This window comes from Culicoides brevitarsis, chromosome 1 (assembly GCF_036172545.1).
Source record: "Culicoides brevitarsis isolate CSIRO-B50_1 chromosome 1, AGI_CSIRO_Cbre_v1, whole genome shotgun sequence".
NCBI classification, from domain to species: Eukaryota; Metazoa; Arthropoda; class Insecta; order Diptera; family Ceratopogonidae; genus Culicoides; species Culicoides brevitarsis.
In genome coordinates, this window is record NC_087085.1 from 7,476,217 (window position 1) to 7,498,110 (window position 21,894).

Consider the following 21,894-nt stretch of genomic DNA (forward strand, 5'->3'; position numbering starts at 1 on the left):
ATTTAAATATTTACCTGCAGTTAAAAATATACTTAGTATCAATGTAAGGCTGTTTCAATTTTTCATTTAATTTATTTTTTCTTTATTTTTTTTGTTTATTTTCTTTTTTTGTACAATTTATTTTAATTTTTTATATGAGAAAATTAAAAAGAAAATTATTATTAATTAATTAATTAAAAAAATAATTTAAATTTAATACATTAAATGAAAATAATAAAAATAAAAAAATTAATAAAAAAATATTTTTGTCGAAAAAACTAAAATTGAAATTTAATTTTATATTTTAAAATTATTTTTCTTTAACAAAAATAATTAAAATATTTTTATATTGTCTATCAAAAAATAGAAAAAAATATGAAAATACAAAAAAAAAATAAAATTGAATAAAAACCCAAAATTAAAACTTAAATTGATCATTTATGAAGAAATTTTAATTTTTTTGATCGAGCGAATAACAAAAATATAAATTAAAAAAAAATATATATTAATAAAGTCAACATAAAAAATTCAAACAAGCAATGTTTACTTTTTTTATTATCTCAAAAAAATTTTTTGATGTTCTTTCGAGAAATTTCAAGATTCAGTTTAAACAATCAGTTTCGAGAAAAATTGGGCAAAAAAAAAATCAAAAGACGTAAATTATGTTTTTAACTTAATTTTTTATTTATTTCTAAAAAATGCTATTTTGGTACAAAAATTAATTATTTATTCTATCACGGAATTATTTACAAAAACAAACTATTTGGTCTTTTATCAGTCTACAATTTTGATTTCGTTTCTTGAGCTTCCTTAATGGCTTCTCTCACGGGTCCCGTGTGCTCAATTGGAATCGTTCGCGACTGTTTGTTCTCGATTGCTTCCAATTTGGGCGCCGTAATTGTGAGAATTCCATCCGCACTGAGACTCGATTGCAATTTCTCGACGTTCACCGTGCTTTCGGGCAGTCCGAATTTTCTGACGAAATGTCGTGAAATCGTTCCGTGCTCATCCGACACTTCCTCGTGCTTGCCTTCGACGACAACGACGTTATTTTCCTCGAGTTTGACGCTGATTTCCTCCGGCTTGAAGTGTTTCACGTCGACTGTGAATTTCACCGCCTTGTCGTCGACCTGCTGCATCGTCTCGAGCTCCTTTTCTGCCTCGCGGAGATATTGGTTCAGCAAATACGGCGTTCGGCGAACGTATGAGAATTCGGGCTCCCAAAGGCGCATCGCATGTCGCCACGGATCCATCATTCGGAGGGATGGAGGCTCCATCATGAGTGACATTAAACTTCTGAGACTCATTTTTGCTTTTTTTTTCACTTTTTTTTGAGAATTTGAGAGTTTTTTTTTTTTGAACTGTCTTCGCTTTTTGACTTGTTTTCTTTCGCTTTTGATTCAATACTGACGAAATGAACGACTTCCATTCGTTTTTATACGATTTCGATGTGCACGAGAAGTTTCGTTGCGGTGTGTCACACACGAGAGAGAACATTCGGGATTCGCGGGGAAACTTCTGCGTGATGCATCGAAAAATGAACAAACGCGAGAAATCTGGAAAGTTCGAACGACTTCCAATGCGTTCATTTTTCGTGAATATTCTCGAAATTTCCATTCGTCGTTCAAACGGTATAAAAACGAGTGTCGGTTGTTCATTCGCATCAGTGTAGAATCAAAAGCGCAAGAAAACAAATCAAAAAGCGAAAAACTTGAAAACTTCTAAAAACTCTCAAAACCCAAAAAAAGTGAAAAAAAGTTCAATTCAAGTGAAAAAAGAGAAAAAAAGCAACAAGAAACAATGGACCGAAGCATCATAATTCCATTTTTGTTCGACCATCAACCAGCTGAATGGAGTCTCTTTGATCCTTGGCGCTACGCTTTGCAAAACTTTGGTCATCATCATCATCACGTCACTCCAGCTCAACGTCAGGGATCCAAAAAAGGCGATTTGTTCAGTCAATATTTGAGAGAATTGCAGAAAGACTTCGAAACTGTGCAGAAACTCGATGACGAAGGATTCCGTTTCCGTGTCGACGTTCAAGACTACAAGCCAGAAGAAATCAAAGTCATGCTCGAAGGCAACACAGTAACTGTCGAAGGCAAGCATGAGGAACGTTCGGATGCTCACGGAACAATTTCTCGTCAATTTGTCAGAAAATTCGCGTTGCCAAAGGGAGTCATCGATGTCGAAAAGTTGCAATCGAACTTCAGCAGCGATGGCGTTTTGACAATTTGTGCACCGAAATTGCAAGCAATTGAGAACAAGAAAGCACGAGAAATTCCCATTGAACGCTGTGGACCTGTAAAGGAACAAATTCAGAATCAACAGAAAAATGGCGATGAAGAGAAAATGGAGTAAAATGCATTTGTTAAAGAACTTTCCAAAAAATATTTTTAAGTTTTTGACTGATTAACTTGTAAGCTTTTTTACGTTAAAATAAATTAAAAAGTACTTTAAAAACTAAAATTTTTGTCTTTCATTCTTAAAAAATTTTTTTAAAAAATATTTTTCTTGAAATTTCGATGGAAAAAATGCAAAATAAAGGTAAGAGTCAACGAACAAAAAATAAATGCAACGAAAAAAATTTTCTCGAATGAAAGTTCAGGAACATTCTGGAACATTCTATGAATTTCTCGGGTCATCAACATTTTCGCACATGTCTAAAAGGGGCGCATGTAGGAAAAATTGTCGATGGGATGAGATCAGACAGTTTTATTATCGCATTAAACTTATGCAATGCAGAATGGTACAGACCAAATACAGACAAATTTGATATTAAATAATACTTTGGCAAAGAAAAAAATGTGAAAAAATTCTAAAAATTACTTTTTATTATTGCTTCGAATAATAATTTTTAAAAAATTTTATTGACTCAGATAAAGACAAAGATTTTTTTTTAAACTCTTGTACCTAAAGGAAAACTTTTGATAATTTTAAAAAATTTTAATTTTTTTTTATCCAAATTTTATTATTTTTATTTATTTTTTTTGTTCATAATGAATTTTTGTAACGAAAATACTAATCGCGTATTATTTTAACTGAAATTCAAAGAATTCAAGAGATTTTTGGACAAAATTTTGATTAAAAATTTAAAGTTTTAATTTTTGAAGTACAAAAATATGAATTTTGGCTAATTATATTTTTTACAAAAATTCATTATAAAAATTTTTGAAATTTAAATAAAAAAATAAAATTTTTCTAAATTATTAAAATTATCAAAGTTTTCCTTTATGTAAAAATTAAAATTAGAAAAAAATCTTTGTCTTTATCTGAGTCAATAAAGTTTTTTAAAAATTATTATTTTAAATTTAAGTAAAAATTAAAATTTTTAAAAGAATTTTTTCACATTTTTTTCTTTGCCAAAGTATAATTAAAATTTAAAATATCAAATTTGTCTGTATAAGGTCTGTAAAATTCTGCATTGCATAAGTTTAATGCGATAATAAAACTGTCTGATCTCATCCCATCGACAATTTTTCCTACATGCGCCCCTTTTAGACATGTGCGAAAATGTTGATGACCTTAGAAGTTCGTAGAATATTCCAGAATGTTCCTGAACTTTCATTCGAGAAAATTTTTTTCGTTTTATTAAATTATTTTTTAATTTGATTGGAGAAATCTTACCTTTTATTTAAAAAAAATCTTTTGAAACACTCAAAAATTTCAAATTGCCAAAAAAATTAATTTTCTTTGAAAAAAATTCATTATTGAGAATTTTGAAAAAGTTCAAGTAAAAAGCCATCAAATTTAATTTTTAATTCAACGTTTATTTATTGAACAAAAATCACCTGAGGAACATTACAAGTAAGCAAAAACTTAAAATCTATTCAGTCGAAAGCTTAAAAAATACTGGATATGAGGTTCTTTGGAAACATTTTACTCCATTTTCTCTTCATCACCATTTTTCTGTTGAATTTGTTCCTTTACAGGTCCGCAGCGTTCAATGGGAATTTCTCGTGCTTTCTTGTTCTCAATTGCTTGCAATTTCGGTGCACAAATTGTCAAAACGCCATCGCTGCTGAAGTTCGATTGCAATTTTTCGACATCGATGACTCCCTTTGGCAACGCGAATTTTCTGACAAATTGACGAGAAATTGTTCCGTGAGCATCTGAACGTTCCTCATGCTTGCCTTCGACCGTTACTGTGTTGCCTTCGAGCATGACTTTGATTTCTTCTGGCTTGTAGTCTTGAACGTCGACACGGAAACGGAATCCTTCGTCATCGAGTTTCTGCACAGTTTCGAAGTCTTTCTGCAATTCTCTCAAATATTGACTGAACAAATCGCCTTTTTTGGATCCCTGACGTTGAGCTGGAGTGACGTGATGATGATGATGACCAAAGTTTTGCAAAGCGTAGCGCCAAGGATCAAAGAGACTCCATTCAGCTGGTTGATGGTCGAACAAAAATGGAATTATGATGCTTCGGTCCATTGTTTCTTGTTGCTTTTTTTCTCTTTTTTCACTTGAATTGAACTTTTTTTCACTTTTTTTGGGTTTTGAGAGTTTTTAGAAGTTTTTTAGTTTTTCGCTTTTTGATTTGTTTTCTTGCGCTTTTGATTCTATACTGATGCGAATGAACAACCGACACTCGTTTTTATACCGTTTGAACGACGAATGGAAATTTCGAGAATATTCACGAAAAATGAACGCATTGGAAGTCGTTCGAACTTTCCAGATTTCTCGCGTTTGTTCATTTTTCGATGCATCACGCAGAAGTTTCCCCGCGAATCCCGAATGTTCTCTCTCGTGTGTGACACACCGCAACGAAACTTCTCGTGCACATCGAAATCGTATAAAAACGAATGGAAGTCGTTCATTTCGTCAGTATTGAATCAAAAGCGAAAGAAAACAAGTCAAAAAGCGAAGACAGTTAAAAAAAAAAAAACTCTCAAATTCTTAAAAAAAAAGTGAAAAAAAAGCAAAAATGAGTCTCAGAAGTTTAATGTCACTCATGATGGAGCCTCCATCCCTCCGAATGATGGATCCGTGGCGACATGCGATGCGCCTTTGGGAGCCCGAATTCTCATACGTTCGCCGAACGCCGTATTTGCTGAACCAATATCTCCGCGAGGCAGAAAAGGAGCTCGAGACGATGCAGCAGGTCGACGACAAGGCGGTGAAATTCACAGTCGACGTGAAACACTTCAAGCCGGAGGAAATCAGCGTCAAACTCGAGGAAAATAACGTCGTTGTCGTCGAAGGCAAGCACGAGGAAGTGTCGGATGAGCACGGAACGATTTCACGACATTTCGTCAGAAAATTCGGACTGCCCGAAAGCACGGTGAACGTCGAGAAATTGCAATCGAGTCTCAGTGCGGATGGAATTCTCACAATTACGGCGCCCAAATTGGAAGCAATCGAGAACAAACAGTCGCGAACGATTCCAATTGAGCACACGGGACCCGTGAGAGAAGCCATTAAAGAAGGAGAGAAATAGACTGTGCCATAATTTGTTCCTAAAATAGTTTAAAAAATTAAGTTTTTTGTACAAAAATAGCATTTTAGAAATAAAAAGTTAAGTTACAAAAATAATTTTTGTCTTTTAATCAACGAAATTTCTTATAAGAATGAATTTTCTTGAATGAACTCACTTAAAATTTAAATTCAATTTACGTTACAAAACAAGAAATTTTAATTTTTAACAAAAATTTTCACGAAAATCTACAAAATACACAAATTTAATACTTTTGCGACAAAAATTCTCGCATCATTTCATTGACTTCCTTCGGTTTGTCTTGTTGGCAAAAGTGATTCGCCTTCGCAACGACTTTAAATTCTAAATTTTTAAATTCTTTCTGAAGTAACGGTCCCGATCCTTTGCTAATGTACAAATCGTGCTCTCCCAATAAGTACAATCCGGGTGCGAATTTGTCGGGCTTTGGTATGTCAAATTCCTTGTTGAACGAGAAATTCGCTCGATAATAATTTATTGGGCCTGTCAAAGCTCCTTCCTTGCCAAAAACATGTTTGTACACTTCGATGTCGTCTTTCGTGACTTCTGTGCTGTTGTGCCCGATAAAATCGAGTGACTTCATGTCAAAGAGTCGCACCGAGGTTTCCGGTAACCAAGGCATTTGGAAGAAGAAAACGTACCTGGAAACAAAAAAAAATATTTTTTTGTCTCTCGCGTGTAAAAATTAAAAAAAATTTCTTACCATGACATTCGAAATTGTTTCCATGACGAGTGAATCATGCGATTTATCACAGGCAAACTTGGTGCTCCCATGCAAATGTACTTTTCGATGGTATCCATGTGCTTGGTAACGTAATGCCATCCGATGACGCTTCCCCAATCGTGACAGACCAAAATAAATTTTTCCCGATCGAGTTTTCGCACAACTTCTCGAATGTCGCTTGTCATGCAGTCGATTGAGTAATTTTCGATGCCTTTTGGTTTGTCGGATTCGTTGTAGCCGCGCATATCGAGAGCGATGCACCAATAATCCTTGCTGAATTCTTTGAGTTGATGTCGCCAGCTGTACCAAAATTCGGGAAATCCGTGCACGAAGAGCATCAAAGGTTTGGATTTGTCGCCCTTTTCCACGTAATGAAGCCGGATGCCCTGCAACAAAGAAATAAAGATTGTTAAGATTAATTTATGGAATCGTTTATTGGGAAAAATTATTAATATTAGCATACACGAGTCTCACGCAATTAAGCTGATTTATGATTAGTTCAATGTTAAATCATTTTATTTTACACAGAATTAAAAACCATCAAAGTAATTTTTTGTATTGAAATAAAATAAAATTTTATTTATTAAATTTTAAAATTATTTTTTTAATTATTTAAAAAAAAATCTAAAATTGAAAATAATTATTTATTTTAAATTTCTTAACATAGTTTTAAAAGAAATTTTAAAAAATTCTATTGCAACTATTAAAAATTTTTAATTTAAAAAAAATAAAATTTTTGTCAATATAAAAAAACTTAGAAAATTAATTAAAGAAATTTACAATTTATTAAAAAATTTTAATAAAAATTTTATTTCTTTTCACTTATTTAAAAAATTTATATCATTGTTAATAAACATTATTATCATATTTTAAATATTAAAATATTTTAAATATTTTTTTAAAATTTTATATTATTTATTATTTTTTGCACAAAATTGCAATAATTTTTTTTAAAAAAGAAACAAAATTTTTAAAATATTATTATTAAAAAAAATTAATAAAAATAAAAAAAAAATATTAATTTTATCATATTAATTTTATATATTTTTTAAATTTATAAATGTTTGACTGATCTTAGGATTAAATACAAAAAAATTAATAAAAAATATTTTTTTTATTTTTTTAAAAATATTATATATTAATATTAATTTTAAAAATAAAATATTTTATATTATTTTAATAAAATGCAATAAATTTTATAATGAAAAAAATAATTAAAATAATTTTTAAAAAATATTTCAAGAATTTTATTATTTTTTTTATAATTTTGTGAATATATGTAATAATTTTAATATTAAATGCAAAACAAAACATTTAAGAGAAAAATTTTTTAAATAACTAAATTTAATGATTTTATTTATTATTTTAATCACATTTAATATTTTTTAACTAAAACTTTTAATTTAATTTTTTTTTTCGCAAATCTTGAAAAAATGTAAAATTATTTGAAGAGAGTTTTTATTTTTTGCTTGAATAAATAATTTTTTTTTTATTATTTGCTTCAGAATTTTTTTTTCCAAAATTTTTTAACGCAAATATGAAAAATAAAATTAAATAAAAAAAAATATTTTTAAAGAATTTAAAATTTAAAAAAATAAATAAATAAATAAATAAAATTCTGAAAAGATTTTTTTAAAATAATAATAATTTTTGCAAATTTTTCCTATAATCAAACAACCAGACATCAAACAAACGGACAATGCAATTAATACTCGTCTAATATTTATATTGACTTAACTTCAAAAGATTACGCTTCATTATATATTATATAATAATAATCTTATCATCATCATTATTACTAAAATACTACGAAAAAAAAAATTTCTTGCCGCACGTGTAAAATTTTTTCGAGTAACATATATTGAATAATGGCCTTAATAATCTTATTCTCATTTAATTTTTTTTTTATTTTGTACTCAAGGCCTTATTTGCATTATTTTTTTTAAATTCATTTATTGCCGCGACGTACGACTCCGACGACATGCACTTTCATTCATAAACAGACCAGACCAGACAAAAGTCGAAAAAAAAATTTATTTACTTTTCATACAATGACCCATTTTTTCTTGTTGTTTCGTGTGCGGTGCATTAAAAAAAGTGTAACGGCGTCGTCCCATATTTCCGTTGACATGGATTGCAGATGAACCGGTCAGTCAAGAATTCACTCTATTTATGTAATTTACTTTCGATTTCGTTTCTGTAGGAATTTTTCGTGTATGACGCGGCGGAATTTTGATCTGATGCGTATTTTTTTTTATCTGGATTGATTTTTTTGATTAAAATTTTGATAAAAAATGTGATTTTTTTGATTAATGTTTAGAGCGTGACATGTTTCGACTGCATAAAAGGTTCGACTTTCACCATTTTTTGTTGTTGTTTTGCGTGTCGATGCATCTAATCGCGGTATATAGCAAGCCACAGCCACACAGGAGGAGATAATGAAATCAAAACAATGCAAACGCAAGACACGTGTAACATTTTTAATCATTTTCTACATTTATAGTTAATTGTCGTTGGGCTATCGTTCGCTTTATGATGACGACTATCGCTAACCGACCCACTATTTCGTGTGTACATTCATTAAATCAAATTGCCAACGATGATGATGATGATGATGTGTTCGTCAAAAATTTCTTTGCATTTTAACAAATTTAGATTTTTTTTTCTCTTCGCGTATTAAGTCACTTTGTACGTACGACGTGTGTCTAAACACGTTTCGCGTCGCCGACAACTTACGTCAACAAGAATATCCGCAAACATAAACAAACAAGTTCAAACTCCCAAATTTTTGGCAATGGAAAATTTTTTATTTTTTCGAGACTTACGTTAACTTCGATGAATTTGTGGTCGCCATGCTCCTTGTCAGTTAAATTTTTTGGAGGGTCAGGTCTCGGTTTGGGCTCCCAGAATTCCGATTTGTTTTTGAAGATGAACAAAAGTCCGAGCCCGAAGAGAACTTGCAGGTTGTAGAACAAAATTAGCACGTACGAGACGATTGATTTCAATAAAAGTGTCACTGAACTCATTTTTTTATTTGATTTTTGTCTTTTTACGGGAAACACAAGGTAATGTTGAACTAGATCAGTTAGCAAAAATTGTTTGTTTTTTTTTTTAATTCACGAAAAAGACGATACGCATTCGATCGTCATGCTTTGCAGGCACTGAGACAAATAACAACAACCGACTGTTGCGTGCTTCGTTTTATATTGGATTTTTTGTTGTGATACCTGCTGATGAGATATCGCTCTCTCGTGAATAGCAATTTGTGCGAGCGAATTTTCATGCTCTCTGTTTTTATTTATTTTATGACTCTCATAGATAATACCTATGAATATTTATCCGTAAGATTATTTTAAAAAAAAAATAAAATTAAAAAAAAATTATTAAAACTAATTAAAAAATTTTAAATATATTTACAAAATATTTTTAATTATTTAATTTATTTTAATTTTTTAAATTATTTTTTTTTTAATTATAGAATTAATTTATTTTTTTAAAAGAATTTTTTAATTAATTAATTGATTTTTTTTAAATTAGGTATTTTTCAAAAGGTCAAAACTTATTTTGTTTAATCACAAATTACGTCATAGAGTTCAAGTGTTTAATGACGTTTGTTTATTTTGTAATTTGTTAACGTTAAATTCAGTTAAAACTTCTAACAAAGTTTTTTTTAACAAAAAATTATTTTTTTACATCGTAAAGAAAAATTCAAGAATTTATAAAATAAAAAAAATATTTGCTTTAATTCATTATGATAAAAAATAATTAAATTTTTTTTTTAATAAAAATTAATCAAAAATCTTTATAAAATCATTCATTTTAAAATTATAAATAAAATTTTTTTTTAAAATAAAAAATTAAAGTTATTGGAAGAACAAAATTTGTTTTAATTTAATAACTTTTTTTCGAATTTTTTACAAAAATTTATTTTAAAAGAAACATCAAAAATTTTTGAAATATGTTTTTATGTAAAATTACTAAATTTAAAAAATAACTTTTGACAATTTATGAATATAAATATTTTTTTACATTGAATTGTCAATTTAAAATAATCATTAGATCATTTTGAATTAAAAATAAATTTGAAAAAAAAAATTATTAAAAATCATAAAAATTAACTTTTAAAATTTTTTGAAAAACATTTTTCTTTGTAAAAAATATTTTTAGACAAAAAAATTCATATTTAAAATAATAATTACCGTTTAAAATATTTTTAGAAGTTAAAATTTGTTTTATAAATTTGTTTTATAAATTTTCTTAAAAATTAAAAAAAAATATTTTTGATAAAAATTTGTATTTTTTATGCCATATTTGGCTTTAAACTTTTTAAATTTTTTAAAAAAATTAAGTTCAACGAAATATTTATTTACTCACAGATATAATTCATTCCAGCGATGATTGATAAGATAAGATAATATTTTAGACACCACGTCAGTTTCGAGTTTATTGTCTCATTTACCGACGAGAACTCATTCCCTCAACATCATGTACAAATTACTCGTCATTGCTGCGATTTTTTCGTTTGCCGCTTATCAAGTTGGTCAAATTTATCAATTTTTGTATGCAGAAAAGCCCTTGCCTGACCTTGATTTTGACCGTTATTGGGGTCCAGGTGCAAAAAAGCCCAAAGAAATTGCAATTCACAAAATTATTTTGAGTTTCGAAGATGCCGTGATCGATAAACTGAAGTTGCAATTGAACGACACGAGTTATTTGGCAGCTCCGTTGGAAGGAGTCAACTTCGAATATGGCATGAACACAGAAACGCTAAAAGGAATTGTTGAATATTGGAAAAATGATTATCTGAAACGATGGTATGAGGAACGGGAATGGTACATTGGGAAATATCCGATGTTTCAAACGAAAATTCAAGGGTAAGAAATTAATTTTTTAAGATTTTTAAATTGAAATTTAGATTTTTTCTTATAAAACTTACAGTTTGGATGTTCATTATGTTCACGTTTATCCTGAAAATGCACCAAAAACCTCAAAAGTCATTCCTTTGCTGCTTCTTCATGGATGGCCCGGTTCAATTCTCGAGTATTACGAAGTAATTCCGGAACTTGTCAAACTCTCAATGCACAAATCGTTCGTTTTTGAGTTCATTATTCCCTTTATTCCGGGTTTTTGTCAATCTGAAGCGCCTCACAAGCAGGGATTTGATTCCGTTCAAACTGCAATCGTCTTTAACAACCTCATGCAACGTATTGGAGTCGAAAAATATTACATTCATGGCGGCGATTGGGGTTCCATTATCGGAAATCACATGGCAACTTTGTTCCCGGAACACGTTTTGGGCTATCACTCGATATTATGTTCAACTAACACCCCACTTTCGATGTTAAAAACTTTTATCGCGAGTTTTTGGCCCTCAATGTTCATCGAAGAGTCCCGAATTGACTGGTTTTATCCCCAAATGCCTCATCTTTGGACTTTATTGGAAGAAAGCGGTTATTTTCATATTCAAGCCACGAAACCTGACACCATTGGAGCAGCTTTGACGGGAAATCCGGTAGGTTTAGCAGCATACATTCTCGAAAAATACTCGACAGCGACAAATAAGGCAAACAGAAACAAGAAAAACGGCGGATTTAATGAGACAATTCACATCGATCGCATTCTTGACATCATCATGTTGTACCATGCTTCCAATTCGATAACGAGTTCGATGCGTTTTTACAAGGAAACGATGGCAAGTGAGAATCCAAGGATTTTAGACACGCGAAAAGTGACTGTTCCAACGGCTTGTGCTCGATTTAAGCATGATATTCGACATTTATCGGATTTTGTGTTGAAAGATAAGTTTGTTAATCTTGTTCAATCGACGTATCACGAGAAAGGAGGACATTTTGCTGCGATGGAATTGCCTGATGTTCTCGCCAAAGATATTTTTGACTTTGTGTCGAAGGTTGAGATGAATAAAAAGTAAAAAAAAATGAATGTATTAGCAAGAAAATTAGAAAATGATATGAAAAGTTAATTTTTTTGGGTTAAAAAAATTAAGAAAAATATTTAGAATAAAAAATTCAAAAGAAAAATATTAAATGAAATTAAATGGTGAAAGTGAAAAAATTTTAAATACGAAAAAATTGAGAAAAAAAATTAAAACCATCAAAATATCCACGAAAATATTAAAAATTTAAAATAAAAAAAATATCAAATAAAATATTAAATAAAATTTAAATTTTTAAATCAAGTGAATAAAAATTCTGAACAAAAAATTTTTTTAAAAAATATTAAATATTATTTTTAAATGAAAAAGTGAATATAAAAAAAAATTAATAAAAAAACTTTTGTTATTTTAATAAAAAGGTTAAAATATTAAATCTTATGTGAAATTAAATGACGAAATTTATTTTAATTGAAAGTCGAAAAAATTAAAAAAATAAATAAATAGCCATTTAAAGATGTTAGCGAAAAAAATTGATTAAAAAAAATTTAGTCAAAAAAATAAATATATTATTAGAAAAATATTAGAAATTTTTGAAATATTTAATTTTTTAAAAAATTATGTGAACAGAACAATTAAAAAATAATGAAAGAAAAAAGATGAAAATTAAATATTAAAAAAATTTAAAAATTAATAAAATAAATTATTATTTAAAAAAAAATAATAAACAATTATTTTAAATAATTTTAAAATTTTTCAATTTAATTATAAAATTTTTGAAAATTTTCAAATAGTTATTACAAAAATTGCACCAAAAACAATTTACAACATAAAATATATACCAAAAAAAAGTTAATCTTCTTATTCCTCACTCCCTCAAAAAAAAAAAAAAAAAAAAAATTACTTAACAAAAAAAAAAAGAAAGTTCAAGTGTTGAATGAAAACGACTCGTACATTTTTTTTACGATATTTTCTCAGACTATGCGTTCTTCGTGAGCTATCATCGCTGTTTTATTCTATTTTTGTCTGAAAATTCCAGCACACACTTCGTCGTTTACATTCGCAGAATTGACGTCATCAGCATTTGGCACGTACAAAAAAGGCTTTTCGGATTGACGTCACAATACGGCACATTACGACGACTGTTTATGTGATAAGACGAGATGCGCGCAACTTTGAGGTAGGTTATCAATTTTTTTTTTGAGAAAATCTTTGTAGGCGAGGAGAGTTACCTACACACATTTACAACTGTTCATTGAGGAAAATTTTTTGGGCTCACAAACACATGGAAAAACGGAGATAACAGGGAAGTATTTCATTCAGCCCACAATGGAAAAAGAGAATTTTAATGCGCAGGACGAAGAAACAGCCTTTTTTTAGCTCACACGGAGGAGATGCATCAACGTTATTTACATTGATTATGTCATCAATTTTTTTATGGTAAAAATTAAAAAAAAATTTTTTTCATGAAATTTTTAAAATTAAAAAAAAAATTTTTTTTTTTTTAGATTTTTTTTTGTATTGAATTTCGTTGCTAAGTGATTTTTTGTGAGAACCATTGGCTGACCAGCTGTTGTTACATACACAAACAACGTATGTGTGACGCTTACGTGAAAATGTTCAACAATCAATAGTCACAGGGTACGAGGAGGTAGATGAATTTTATTGATCCAAGGCATAATAAATTCATATGTAGGCTCGCGTACGAAGGTTTCCCGATTGCTTGTGTGAAAATATCAGTCAGTCGGTGTCTGAACTTGCTCCAGTTCGTTTCGTGTCGCGCTAAAAATTCAATTGTGTATGAGGGTGATCAGTTTTTTTGTATAATGTAACTGTAGAGACTCACACAAAAATCATTATTTTTTGTATCAAAGGACTTTTTCGCGTCTATTAATAAAAATCGCGCGTCACACAAATGAAAATAAACACGAAAAAAACTCGAGCACACAAAAAGGATCGCAAAAAGGAAATTTCAAGTGAGAAAAAAAGTTATTTTTAAGCAAAAAAAATCAATGGAGACCCCGAAAATTCACTCGAAAAGCAAGCATCGACGGAGCGCGAGTCGCGTCGTAAATGCCAATCACTCGCCAGCACACCGTTCACATCGAAATCCCGATGAAAATATCGAAGAAAACATTGCTGCAAACAATGATGGCGACATAATGCAGAACGATGACGTCAATGAGAGAAGTTGTAATAATGCCAATGGAGGAAATCATCGCAATGTCACTACCGATACGACGACAACAGAGGCGGAAAATGAGGCGCCGCAGCAAGACGACAAGCTGCAAAAAGGCATTTTGGGCTACATTGACAAACAGCTGAAAGTTCAAACGCTTTCGGAGCCGCCGCGAAGTCCCGCGCAACGAAGTACTCGCAGCAGAAGTAGCAACGAAAAGAGTCCGCGGCGCAAACGGAGCAAATCAGAGTCCCGAAGACGACGCGAACGGAAAATTATTGCGGCGGGCGAGATGGAGGTTCGGCAAGCGAATGAGACGCTGATGCGATACTTGAAGCAATGCTCGGATTTTAATGAGGCGTCGTTATCGGGTGACCTCGAGATCGACGAGAACCTTGAGGATCGACGTGTTCATCGCAAAACGAAGGCGGAGAGACAGAAAAAGGCGCATTTGCATGCACGGAGCGGTAAGAAATTATTTTTGATTGCTGGCTGGCTATTTTTAGGAGCGTCTGTGCGTGTGCGTTTCGTTTGTGTGGGTGTTAAATTTGAGTTTTAGGCGAAGGCAATTTTGAAAAGTGTTTCACTTTTTTTAGTTCACAAATTTTTTTGTAATTTTGACAATTTATTTAAATAATTTTTTATTTAACTAATTAAATTAAATTAATTTTTATCAATTTTAATTAGTCAAATTAATAATTTTTAATCTGAATATTTTTTTATCAAATTAAAAATAATTGAATTATTTAATTTATTTTTAATATTTATTTATTTATTTTTGTTTTAGTTTTAAAATTTAAACTTTAACTTAAATATTATTTTATTTTTCAATTTTTAAAAAATATTTTAAAATAATTTAATTTTCACAAATGCATATTTAATGAAAAATAAAAAAAATCTTTAAAAGTTGAAATAAAATACATTATAATATAAAAAAAAATTATTAAAATTTTTTTAACGTAATTTCAAAAATTTAAAAAAGAATCGAAAGATTTCAAATAAAAAATAATTTAATTTTTTTTACAATTCGTTTTTCAAAAATTTTTTAAATTTTTAGATGAACTATGAAAATTTTATATTTTTAATAATTTTTAATCAAAATAATTTTATAATAATATTTTTAATTAAATTTTTTTTCATATTTGAAAAATAAATAGCAAAAAATATAAAATGATTTTAAAAGTTTGAAATAAAAAGTTATTAAAACTGAAAAATTAAAAGAAAAAAAATATAAATTTAAATAAAAAATTTTAACGAATTTTCGAAAAACCTGAAACTTGAATTAAAAATTTTCAAATTAAAAAATAATTTTATATTTTTTAAAAAAATTTATATTGATCTTTATGATTAATTTTTTATTATGAAATTTTAACTTTTTGATAAATTTTAGTTCAAAAATGTTGAAAAAAAAAATTTTTTTATATAATTTTCAATCAAAATAATAATTTAAATTAAATTTTTGATAACATTCGAGAGATTCAAAAAAAAAAAAAAAAATACCAAAAAAATATGAAACACTTTTCAAAATTTCCCTCGCCTCATTCATGTTTTGTCCAAATTAATTATCATTTGTTTGCTTAATCCTTTTTCTGAATTACGTTTGTTTGTATTTGCTATTAGTGAAAAACCTTTCGTCCTCATTATATTCAACTTTGACCTTTATTCAATTACGAAACAAGCGTCTCATATTTTTTTCATCGCCTTATGTCTCACTCCATCAAATATTTATAAACTGAAATTTGAATCCTCTTTTTTACAACTCGTGTACTTTTACTACGATGTAAATGGGAAAAATCAATGTTGCGTGGGAGGATGTTGAGAAAATTACGTTGTAGGCGTGCAATTTGCATTCCATGAAATTATTTAGATAAAAATTGAGATTTTTTTAATTTTTTTTTTTTAGGTAAAAGTCAACATTCGGATTTGACGACGGTGTTAAATGAGCTGGCGGAGGATGTTCGTCATGGCGGAACGGATATTTATAATCCGTTTACTCCGGTTATTTCGCCGCTCGAAGGACCTCCATCGCGCATCGACAAACTTTATATACAAACTTCCAGTGGCTATCGACCAGTTGACAATAATAACTTTTATAAGTCCTCGTTAGATATAGAAGCAGATGAAAATCGGTAAGAAAAAAATTATTTTTTTTAATTTTTCATGATTTTTTAATTTTTTATAAATTTTTTTTAGTCAAATTATCAAATCGGGAGTACATTTATCGTGTTGTGTACAACGTATTTGGATACTTTTAGCAAATATTTGCCACGGACTTTTAGCTGGTCTAGGTCTGGCACATTTACTCTTAGTGTTTACGACAAAGCCCATTGATTGGGTTTCATTGAGCGCCGCTGAACATTATGCTGACTTCAATGCCATTTATACGAGCACATTTTTTTGTCTGGCGATCGTTTGTATGGTTTCCGTGCTGGATAGGTAATTTTTTGAGAATTTTTTTTTAAGATTTTGAATAAAATTTTATTTTGTAGGATGGATATTTCTCGCATGGATTTATCTGGAGACTCGATACAATTCCGTTGGGTTATAATATTTATGATTTATGCTGCCACAGTAACAATAAGCCTTTGTTGTAGTTCTACAGACCAAAGACTGCTTTATTTTACTACAACAACGCCGCAAAATAGCACGGAATTGTCTGAAACAATGGTAAGTTTTCGTTTTTTGACGAGATTTACAAAAATTTTATATAAATTTTTTATTTTATTTTAATTTATTTATAAAAAATCTGAAATTCAATTGAAAAAAATTAAAGTAAAAATTTTTAAATTTTTTTTTTGAATTTTTTTTTTTAATATTTTTTTTTAACTCTTATATATTTTTTTTTAAAAATTAAATTTTATTTTAATTTTGATTAAATATTTTAAAAATTAAATAACATAAAATAAATTAAAAAAAATAAATTTTTTTTTAAATTTTTGTTAGATTTTTTTAAAATTTTTTATGATAAAAAAATATTTATTGACCTCAATTTTAAATTATACAATTTTATAATTATCAAAAATATTTTAACAATAATTTCTAAAAATTAAAAAAAATTTTTCATCAAAATATTTTAAAAAAATTTTTATACTGAAAAATATAAATTAAATATTGAAATAAGGAACATTTTTGTGAACTTCTTGTCAAAATAATAAAAAAAAAATAAATAAATAATTTAATTAATTTTTTTACAGGAAAGCAATAATAATATACTAAATGTTTGGAATTCTTTATCAATTGCTCGGAGCTTTGGCGCATTAATTGGCTGGATAATTATTGGCATGAGCCCGAACACTGATAAACTGTATGCATATCTCTTGGAAATGGAAAAATATGACATCAACTGAAGAGAAACTCACTAAATTACTCATTTCAATCAATCAAAATGCTCAAAAGAACAGATTAATTTCACAATTTTGCTGTTTCTCGATGTTTTTGTTGAGTCTTAAAAAGGGTCTTCCAGTTTTCTCATCTCAAAATTTTACTTTATCTTTCCCATTTCTCAGTTTTAAATTCTTGTAAATAAATTTTCTGAAAAAAATATGATAAAAATGTTTAGAGTGCAAAATATTTGTAAAAAAATTGTAAATACAGAAAAATATATAAAAACTTGTGCTTTCGTAGTTAAAAAAAGTTGATATTTAAAACAGAAAACACGTGTTGAGCAAAACTTATAAAAAATATCTGAGCAACAAATAAAAGTATTATTATTAAAAGTGTAAAAAGTTGTTTTAATTATTTAAATTTAATTTTAAATTGTAAAAATTCGAAAAAAAATTTGAAGAAAAATGATTTATTTATTTTTTGTGATAAAATAATTATTTTAAAAAATTAAATAAATTGAATTAATTAAAATTATTTAATTAAAAATTTATTTTTTTTTATTATTTTAAAATTAATTAATTTAATTATTTTTTTTTTTTATTATTTTAAAATTAATTATATTTATTTTATTTTAAGAAAATAAATTAAAATAAATTTTAATTAAATAATTTTTTTTAATATTTTTTAATTATTTTATCAAATTAAATATTACTTTACCAAATTAAAATTAAATTGTATCAATATTTTTTTTTTATTTTTTAAAATTTTTATTTTTAATTAAAAAAAATTAAATTGCTTAAATTATTTTTTTAATTTAATTTATAAAATTACATATTTCTCATAAAAATTAATGAAACAAAAAAAATATTCAAAGAATTAACGGTCGATGCACAAAAATAATTTTTGAATTTTTTGACATAAATTTTTAACAGTGTCGCCTTTCTGTCAACTTTTGACATTCCAAGTAGTCGTCATCAAAACACAAAAATCGGCGAAAATTGAATTCTGCATCAAAATGACCATCAAATTGAAGATTTCCGAGTTTGTTGTGCGAGTAAGTAACGTCTAACTCGAACAAAGAAGACAAAATTTAATCATAAAACATTTTTTTCCTCCTTCAACAGCGACTGGAAACGATAAAAAATGACTGTAGCGGCGGATTGTTTGGACTGATGTATCAAGGAACTCTCATTTTATTGGGATTTAACTTGGAATCTGACTCTGGCGTTGGTCTCAATTACAAACGGATGCAGGAGTAAGTCCTTTTTCCTGCCAAAAATAAAATTTTCATGAATTTTCTCTTTTTTAGTAATTTCCCGACAGAAGTCGATCTATGCGGACTTGTCAAAATTGGGTCAGTTTCGAACGCAAAAGCTCATTTAAAGGAAATCCTCACAGATGTCGATATCACAGACAACCCAATTCTGCTGCATTACAACAACGGCGACATCAAAGCCTCACTTTTCATCCACGAAAAGTTGCAAGATATTGATTTCGAGGTGATGCGAATCGACGATTTGTATAACGAGTTCTTTTTCGTGCGAATTCAGTGTCAATTAGCTGCTTTTTGTGACGCCACGGAACAATCCATTAAGGAATCGCTCTTCGGACTGCGAATAAATTTGGCGACAGGCAATAGTAGTTTCAACATCGCTGGCAGTGACGTGTATTTAACAGCAACTAGTGTGATTGGATGCGACGAAACAAAAGCAATTTCGAGTCTTTTAACAGAAAAAGAGCTGCAATCGAAGAAAAAATCGGCTCCCGTGAAAGATGACTATGAAACGTTGAACGTAAATTTGTTGGTGAAAAATTCCTTGAATGCAGATGATGAAAAATTAACGAGATCCGCTCTAAATTTGACAATTGACACAACAAATAAAAATCCGATGAAAATTCCGATTGCTGTTGATGCCTTGAGCATGTTGAACGTGAATACGAAACTCAGTTCCTTGTACGAAATTTTAGTTGAAAGCTTGTGTCGCATCCTCCGACTCACCGAACGGAATTTATTGACGCAACTGAAGACCAGCGGCAAGGATTTGAACGCGCCAATCATGTATCATTTCAAACCCGAGGAGTTGGGTCACTTTTTTACGTGCATTTATCGTGCCGGGGTATCAGATGACGATCCTTACCTCACGAGTAAACGGAAAAGTCTTCATCAGCATTTCGGATTGCCCGTCACTCGACCTTATTTCCGTCGCGGAAACGCTTATCGCTTCAAAAATTCCAAATCTCGACTTCTCGTGAACCCCCATGTGGGTGTCAAAGGCTCCGTTATCGATGGAACGCAATATCTCGTGCAAGGCAAATACACGTATCATCACTACATGCAAGATAACTTCGACGACAATGGCTGGGGATGTGCTTATCGGTCACTTCAAACGCTCTGTTCGTGGTTCAATTATCAAGGCTACACGGAAAATAAGGTACCATCGCATCGGGAAATCCAAAAATATCTCGTTGATGTTGGTGACAAACCTCAAAATTTCCTTGGATCACGTCAATGGATCGGTTCGATGGAAGTTTCGATGTGCTTGAATCACTTTACAAACGTCGATTCGAAGATCATGCATGTCAATTCGGGTGCGGAACTCGCCCAAAAGGGTCCCGAATTGAAATTTCACTTTGAGACGCAAGGAACTCCCATCATGATAGGAGGCGGGGTGCTCGCCCACACAATTTTAGGGATAGATTGGAACAGCGAAACTGGCGAAATTAAGTTTTTGATACTGGATCCGCATTATACGGGTGTCGATGACTTGTCCATTGTGCAAAGTAAGGGATGGTGTGGATGGAAACCAATCTCGTTCTGGGATAAAAAAGCTTATTACAACCTTTGCATGCCACAAAGACCTCACATATTTTAGAAAAAATTCGCAATTGTTACAAATTTTTATTTTTTTCGTTATTTTTTTCTGTTTCCGGCAATAAATGTTAAAAAAATATATTTTTATACAAAAAAAATTTAAAGTTTTTTATAAAATGCCCCAATTTCCGCTTAAATTCACGAATAATCAATGATCTAATGTGTCAGAAACAATTTTATTGAGATTCGCATTTCACGCTAACCCACATATTCAAATCAATTGGATTATTTTCTTGATTGACGTTTAATTAGCTTTCCCATTTATCAAGTTTTACAACATGTATAAAACTGAAAATGTGATGTTTTACTTTTATTTTCACAATTTTATAGAATAATGCGATCTATAGAGCGTTTTGGGTGAATAAGTTTTTTGAATAGGTTCAAATTTCTCGATTTTTTGCGGGGTTTCGTCTTTTAGTCGCAAACGTTGAAAGGCTTCACACAAATTTTCCCAATCCTGTTGAGAAACCGATGTAGTTCCCGCTAATCCGATGTGAGTGATGCTTCTTTTGCCGCAAAAAAAGGTAAAAAGTTTGCTTTCATCCAGCAATTGCTCCGCACATTTGTAGCCGTATTGGTAGGATTCATCCGATAAATCGCGATTCGTGAGAAATTTGTAGAATTCGATGAAATCGGCGAAGGAAATTGTTTTTCCGAGAGATTGTAAGAGTGATAGGCAGTCTGCTAAAATTAATTTTAGGCTTGGAACTGAATGATTTTCCATTTTTTGACTTAAATTTAATTTAATGATTATTTTTTTTTAGTTTAATGAACATCTGATTTTTGTTTGTTTTTTAAGCATGGCGATAAGGATGAAGAAATAACGGAAAAAAAATTAGGGTGAACATAATTTATTAATTTAAATGTTTATTTTTTTTTTATTTTATGTTTTTTTTTAATAAAAAAATATTTCTTTTAAAAAAATTTATTTTTTTTTAATAAAAAAATTTTAAAAAAAAATAAAAAAAAAATTTTTTTAATTAATTTAATTTTTTTTTAAATCATTACAAAATATATTTTAAAAAATTATTAAAATTTAAAAAAAAATATTTTAATTTTTTTGTAATAAAAAAATTATTTTTATTTAGAATTTTTTTTTTAATTTTTTATAAATAAAAAAATTAAATAAATTAATTAATTAAAATAAAAATTAATTTTTTTTTAAATTTTAATTATAAATTTTTCTAATTAATTAAATTTAATATAAATAATTTTAATTTAAAATTTAAAATTTTTTAATAAAATAATAAAAATTATTTTTAGAAAAATTAATAAATATTTTTATTAATTTATAAATTTAATTTTTTAAAAAATTTTTAAATTATAAAAAAATTTATTTTAATTTAAATTTAAAAATTATTTTTAATAATAAATAAATTTAAAATTTAATTTTTAATAAAATTTTTAATGAAATTTTTTTTAATTTTATAATTTAAAAAAATTTAATTTATTTATTGAATTTTTATGAAAA

The 21,894-nt window shown here is 28.6% G+C and overlaps 8 protein-coding genes across 8 annotated transcripts; 5 read left to right on the plus strand and 3 right to left on the minus strand.

Annotated features, from left to right (window-relative positions):
• Positions 1-662: 662 nt before the first annotated feature.
• LOC134838034 (heat shock protein 23-like) lies at positions 663-1,369 on the minus strand. The gene has a single exon (XM_063853478.1). The coding sequence runs from the start codon at positions 1,284-1,286 to the stop codon at positions 759-761; it is 528 nt and encodes a 175-aa protein (XP_063709548.1). The 5' UTR covers positions 1,287-1,369; the 3' UTR covers positions 663-758.
• A 288-nt stretch (positions 1,370-1,657) lies between these two features.
• Positions 1,658-2,430, plus strand: LOC134838374 (heat shock protein 23-like). The gene has a single exon (XM_063853890.1). It carries the CDS (start codon positions 1,780-1,782, stop codon positions 2,338-2,340), a length of 561 nt encoding a protein of 186 aa, XP_063709960.1. The 5' UTR covers positions 1,658-1,779; the 3' UTR covers positions 2,341-2,430.
• A 1,321-nt stretch (positions 2,431-3,751) lies between these two features.
• LOC134838409 (heat shock protein 23-like) lies at positions 3,752-4,535 on the minus strand. The gene has a single exon (XM_063853934.1). The coding sequence runs from the start codon at positions 4,411-4,413 to the stop codon at positions 3,859-3,861; it is 555 nt and encodes a 184-aa protein (XP_063710004.1). The 5' UTR covers positions 4,414-4,535; the 3' UTR covers positions 3,752-3,858.
• Positions 4,536-4,823: 288 nt separating this feature from the next.
• LOC134838272 (heat shock protein 23-like) lies at positions 4,824-5,507 on the plus strand. Its single transcript, XM_063853767.1, has one exon. The coding sequence runs from the start codon at positions 4,907-4,909 to the stop codon at positions 5,417-5,419; it is 513 nt and encodes a 170-aa protein (XP_063709837.1). The 5' UTR covers positions 4,824-4,906; the 3' UTR covers positions 5,420-5,507.
• Positions 5,503-9,327, minus strand: LOC134838271 (epoxide hydrolase 1-like). The gene is made up of 3 exons (XM_063853766.1): positions 8,984-9,327; positions 6,138-6,544; positions 5,503-6,075 (listed from the first exon to the last, which is right to left on the minus strand). Exons 1-3 carry the CDS (start codon positions 9,182-9,184, stop codon positions 5,661-5,663), a joined length of 1,023 nt encoding a protein of 340 aa, XP_063709836.1. The 5' UTR covers positions 9,185-9,327; the 3' UTR covers positions 5,503-5,660.
• Positions 9,328-10,632: 1,305 nt separating this feature from the next.
• On the plus strand, positions 10,633-12,208 carry LOC134838506 (juvenile hormone epoxide hydrolase 2-like). Its single transcript, XM_063854049.1, has 2 exons — positions 10,633-11,032; positions 11,097-12,208. Exons 1-2 carry the CDS (start codon positions 10,644-10,646, stop codon positions 12,085-12,087), a joined length of 1,380 nt encoding a protein of 459 aa, XP_063710119.1. The 5' UTR covers positions 10,633-10,643; the 3' UTR covers positions 12,088-12,208.
• Positions 12,209-13,807: 1,599 nt separating this feature from the next.
• LOC134838179 (uncharacterized) lies at positions 13,808-17,887 on the plus strand. Its single transcript, XM_063853654.1, has 5 exons — positions 13,808-14,694; positions 16,131-16,356; positions 16,421-16,663; positions 16,717-16,894; positions 17,422-17,887. Exons 1-5 carry the CDS (start codon positions 14,061-14,063, stop codon positions 17,572-17,574), a joined length of 1,434 nt encoding a protein of 477 aa, XP_063709724.1. The 5' UTR covers positions 13,808-14,060; the 3' UTR covers positions 17,575-17,887.
• Positions 17,888-18,515: 628 nt separating this feature from the next.
• On the plus strand, positions 18,516-20,515 carry LOC134838530 (probable Ufm1-specific protease 2). The gene is made up of 3 exons (XM_063854079.1): positions 18,516-18,605; positions 18,676-18,806; positions 18,861-20,515. Exons 1-3 carry the CDS (start codon positions 18,567-18,569, stop codon positions 20,422-20,424), a joined length of 1,734 nt encoding a protein of 577 aa, XP_063710149.1. The 5' UTR covers positions 18,516-18,566; the 3' UTR covers positions 20,425-20,515.
• Positions 20,516-21,894: the final 1,379 nt, after the last annotated feature.

What these genes read in the sequence shown, in the direction of transcription:
- LOC134838034 (XM_063853478.1), bottom strand. Translation starts at nt 1,286, where the DNA reads ATGAGTCTCAGAAGTTTAATGTCACTCATGATGGAGCCTCCATCCCTC.
- LOC134838271 (XM_063853766.1), bottom strand. Translation starts at nt 9,184, where the DNA reads ATGAGTTCAGTGACACTTTTATTGAAATCAATCGTCTCGTACGTGCTA. An exon ending in ACAAATTCATCGAAGTTAAC is followed by an intron (nt 6,545 to 8,983) that starts GTAAGTCTCGAA and finishes TCTTTGTTGCAG; the next exon opens with GGCATCCGGCTTCATTACGT. An exon ending in AAACAATTTCGAATGTCATG is followed by an intron (nt 6,076 to 6,137) that starts GTAAGAAATTTT and finishes TTTTGTTTCCAG; the next exon opens with GTACGTTTTCTTCTTCCAAA.
- LOC134838374 (XM_063853890.1), top strand. Translation starts at nt 1,780, where the DNA reads ATGGACCGAAGCATCATAATTCCATTTTTGTTCGACCATCAACCAGCT.
- LOC134838272 (XM_063853767.1), top strand. Translation starts at nt 4,907, where the DNA reads ATGAGTCTCAGAAGTTTAATGTCACTCATGATGGAGCCTCCATCCCTC.
- LOC134838179 (XM_063853654.1), top strand. Translation starts at nt 14,061, where the DNA reads ATGGAGACCCCGAAAATTCACTCGAAAAGCAAGCATCGACGGAGCGCG. An exon ending in GCATTTGCATGCACGGAGCG is followed by an intron (nt 14,695 to 16,130) that starts GTAAGAAATTAT and finishes TTTTTTTTTTAG; the next exon opens with GTAAAAGTCAACATTCGGAT. An exon ending in ATGGTTTCCGTGCTGGATAG is followed by an intron (nt 16,664 to 16,716) that starts GTAATTTTTTGA and finishes TTTATTTTGTAG; the next exon opens with GATGGATATTTCTCGCATGG.
- LOC134838530 (XM_063854079.1), top strand. Translation starts at nt 18,567, where the DNA reads ATGACCATCAAATTGAAGATTTCCGAGTTTGTTGTGCGA. An exon ending in TTTCCGAGTTTGTTGTGCGA is followed by an intron (nt 18,606 to 18,675) that starts GTAAGTAACGTC and finishes CTCCTTCAACAG; the next exon opens with CGACTGGAAACGATAAAAAA. An exon ending in AATTACAAACGGATGCAGGA is followed by an intron (nt 18,807 to 18,860) that starts GTAAGTCCTTTT and finishes TCTCTTTTTTAG; the next exon opens with TAATTTCCCGACAGAAGTCG.
- LOC134838506 (XM_063854049.1), top strand. Translation starts at nt 10,644, where the DNA reads ATGTACAAATTACTCGTCATTGCTGCGATTTTTTCGTTTGCCGCTTAT. An exon ending in TTTCAAACGAAAATTCAAGG is followed by an intron (nt 11,033 to 11,096) that starts GTAAGAAATTAA and finishes TAAAACTTACAG; the next exon opens with TTTGGATGTTCATTATGTTC.
- LOC134838409 (XM_063853934.1), bottom strand. Translation starts at nt 4,413, where the DNA reads ATGGACCGAAGCATCATAATTCCATTTTTGTTCGACCATCAACCAGCT.